A 3,108-nucleotide genomic window follows, 5' to 3' on the forward strand; every position below is an offset into this window, starting at 1 on the left:
AATATGAGCTACGATTGTATAATTTTAAGTAGGCTACATTCTAAGTGCTTTCAATTTATTAATTCATTTAATTATCTGGATTCAAGATGAAAAAACTGAAGCAGAAAGTTTGGTGACTCCAATGAGATCCCATAGCTGATAAGCAGCAAGCCCAAGCAGTCTGTTACCATTATGGAGGAATTAAGGAATGAAATAATGATATGTGGCTAATTTCCAGTAAATGACAGTGATGCATATTTTAATCAATATCTGATAATGATTTTACTCTTGGAAATAAAGCTGACTTTTATAATGTCACAGTGATGGCAATAATTTATACTTCTCTGAAGTCATTTGTCATGTTCTATCTCTTTAGGAGTTAGGTATAATGTATTTTTTTATTTAGTTGCTTGGTAAGTAGGTCTTTAGAACTAAGCAATTCATCTTATTTGTTCAGAGATATGGTACCTGATATACACATTCATTAGGCATCATAGAATAAACAAGAGTTTATCCACTTAGTGAATACACTAAATGAAAGTATTACTTACCTGAGACATTTCTTGTGGGGCAGGATGTATACTTCTCCATAATAACCACTAATTCTAATCATGAAACTGTAGATCCTACCTTGCTGATATCATCAAGTGGGTGGCTGGCAGCATTTTCCCTTTGGATTATGTTCTTTAAATCAGTATGGAATTTCTTCACATTCAGGAAAACAAGCGGGTTGTTTATTGAGATGATTCTCACCTGATGCATGGTCTCCTTTTAAAGGAGGGGAAAAAAAGGATTCAGAACTATGAAATAAATGAAAGAGAAGAACTATCCCCAGTGAGTCTAAATCTTGCAAGTCCAAATGTCACTCAGCTTTGGAAACAATCTTAGAAATAACCTTTTTTATTAAAATATATTTAGTAGCCTTACTGTACCAACGCACTTCTTGGGGAAATATGCACTTTCTTGAAAGAAACAGTAACTTTCAGACAAGTCTACAGCTTCTCAGAAAGTGGTTCTTATTCCTGTTGGCTGGGTTGGGGTAGGCAATATTCAAAAAGACCCAAGGAACACCACGAGGATATAGCTTCCAAAAGGCACCCCTTCAGTTTAACCTAACAATTAAAAATAATGCGTTTAATCATTTTAATTTTATTATTTATTTATTGAAGAACCAGGGATTGAACTCAGGCCCTTGCACTTGCCAGGGAAGCGCTTATTCTACTGCGCCATCTCCCCGACCCCAATCATTTATATTTTAGAAAAACAAAAATGTATACTGATGAGTCAAATGTCAGATCATTTCCACACAATGATGTAAGTTTTCTTCAGCTGAAATACAACTGTACAAGGGACTGAGAACAGGAATGTAATTTTACTTGCAGCAGGCCCGGGTTACACTGCATCACCACAATGCAGGTGGAAGAGGTAGAAATGGAAGAAAAGGTTTTATGCAAAAGGTGTCTGCTGTGACCATTTGCCTAGATGTTATGCGCAGTGCTCAGTAGTGTGCAGCGAAAACCAAATTAATAATTTGGAAAATTTATTTAGCTTGTCAGTTTCCCAATTTTTGAAACTAGATGAATATTTAAACTTGGTAGTCTTACAAGTTTCTAAGCCTGCAAATCTCATTAAACTCCAGAAAATGAGATTTGGGAAAAAAAAAAACAAAAAAAAAAACAGCTGCCAAGAGCAAACCCCATAGAAACCAAATATAAAATAACATGTTCCATTAATACTTAAGTCTGTCAGATTTAGTCCACAAATAATACATGGCTATGTCATTAAGTTAGAGTGGGTAGAGATGCCTCAAATAAGGACGGTTTTGCATAAAGGGGGAGTGGAAAAGTGCATGACTAGAAGAAAAGAATAACAGATTATTCTATTTTAAGTTACCTAAAAGTTTCACACACTAGTTCACTTTCAAATCTTGCTCAATTTTGTCTTTTTCTCTTTTTAGTTTTGGTACAAGTAATTTATGAGGTACAATACTTTCTTCTCTTTTTCCTTGAATTTTATTAGTACATGTTTGATATACACAATGAAATTCAGAACAAGGAATTCATATGTGTATATAACATATTTCAATTCATTCCTTTTTCCTTCTCCCTCCACCTCCTTTTATTTTTCTAGTATCAGATTCATTTATTTATAACATTTTATAAAGTTAATTATCATATATACAGAGTGAAAACCCAAATAATAGGTCAAAGAACACACAAAACACGTAAGTCAACATACTAAGTCAAGGTATACTTTTAGATAAATTGTTTGCATTGGATTATATCTTTTTCTTTTTTCTCCTTTATCTATCTTTCATTCATACAGTAGTAACTTGTTTCACAAACTCAAGTTTTTCTATGCAAACACCAGTGTCACAGGATGAATTTCTTTAAAAAAAATTTTTACTATAATTAGTTAATTAATTTGGTACAGGTCTCACTATGCAGCTTGGACTTACAGTGATCCTTCTGTTTCAGTCTCCCCTGTGCAGGGATTACAGGTATGCACCATCACACCTGGTTTCAGTGGCTGGCATGGTGCACCCGGGGTTCTGGGGTTGGCACGGCACTTGCCAGGTGGGCAGTTAGACTGCTGAGCTATCTAACCAACCCACAGATGACTTCTGTGACCAGAATCATTAAGGGGATCATGTTTGTGAACTAAGATACCACTGGGCTTTATATATACAATGAGTTTTTATATAAGAGAGATCATGCAATATTTATTTTTGCCTAACATTATGGTCTCAAGGTGCAACTATTTTCCTGAAAGTGACTCAAGTTTATCCATTGTTACGTCAGAGTAGTACTTTACTATGTACAAATAACTCATTCTTTATCCACTCATCTGTTGATGGTTATTTAGACTGTTTCCAAGATTTAGTTATTACAAATTTTGCTGGTATCAACATGAATATGCACATATCACTGGGTATGATGATTTTAACTCTCTTGGGAATATACCTAGGAGCAGAATAGCTGGGTCAAATGGAATTTCTACTTTCTATTCTGTTCCATGGATATATGGATCTATTTTGTCTGTTTGTTTCCTTGGGGCTTTTTGTTTTGTTTTGGATTTTTGCTAATACCATGTTGTTCTTATCTAACTTGAATTCTGGTATTGAGATGT

General features: G+C 34.5%; 1 protein-coding gene across 1 annotated transcript in view; it reads right to left on the reverse strand.

Annotated features, from left to right (window-relative positions):
* The window catches only part of Slc26a7 (solute carrier family 26 member 7), a 157,951-nt gene that overhangs the window by 35,369 nt on the left and 119,474 nt on the right, over positions 1-3,108 (reverse strand). Inside the window, exon 14 of the mRNA XM_004641315.2 lies at positions 610-747. Coding sequence (XP_004641372.1) covers positions 610-747 — 138 coding nt within the window. The remainder of the gene's footprint in view (positions 1-609; positions 748-3,108) is intronic.

Source organism: Octodon degus, unplaced genomic scaffold (genome assembly GCF_000260255.1).
Source record: "Octodon degus isolate 3935 unplaced genomic scaffold, OctDeg1.0 scaffold00134, whole genome shotgun sequence".
Classification (NCBI taxonomy): domain Eukaryota; kingdom Metazoa; phylum Chordata; class Mammalia; order Rodentia; family Octodontidae; genus Octodon; species Octodon degus.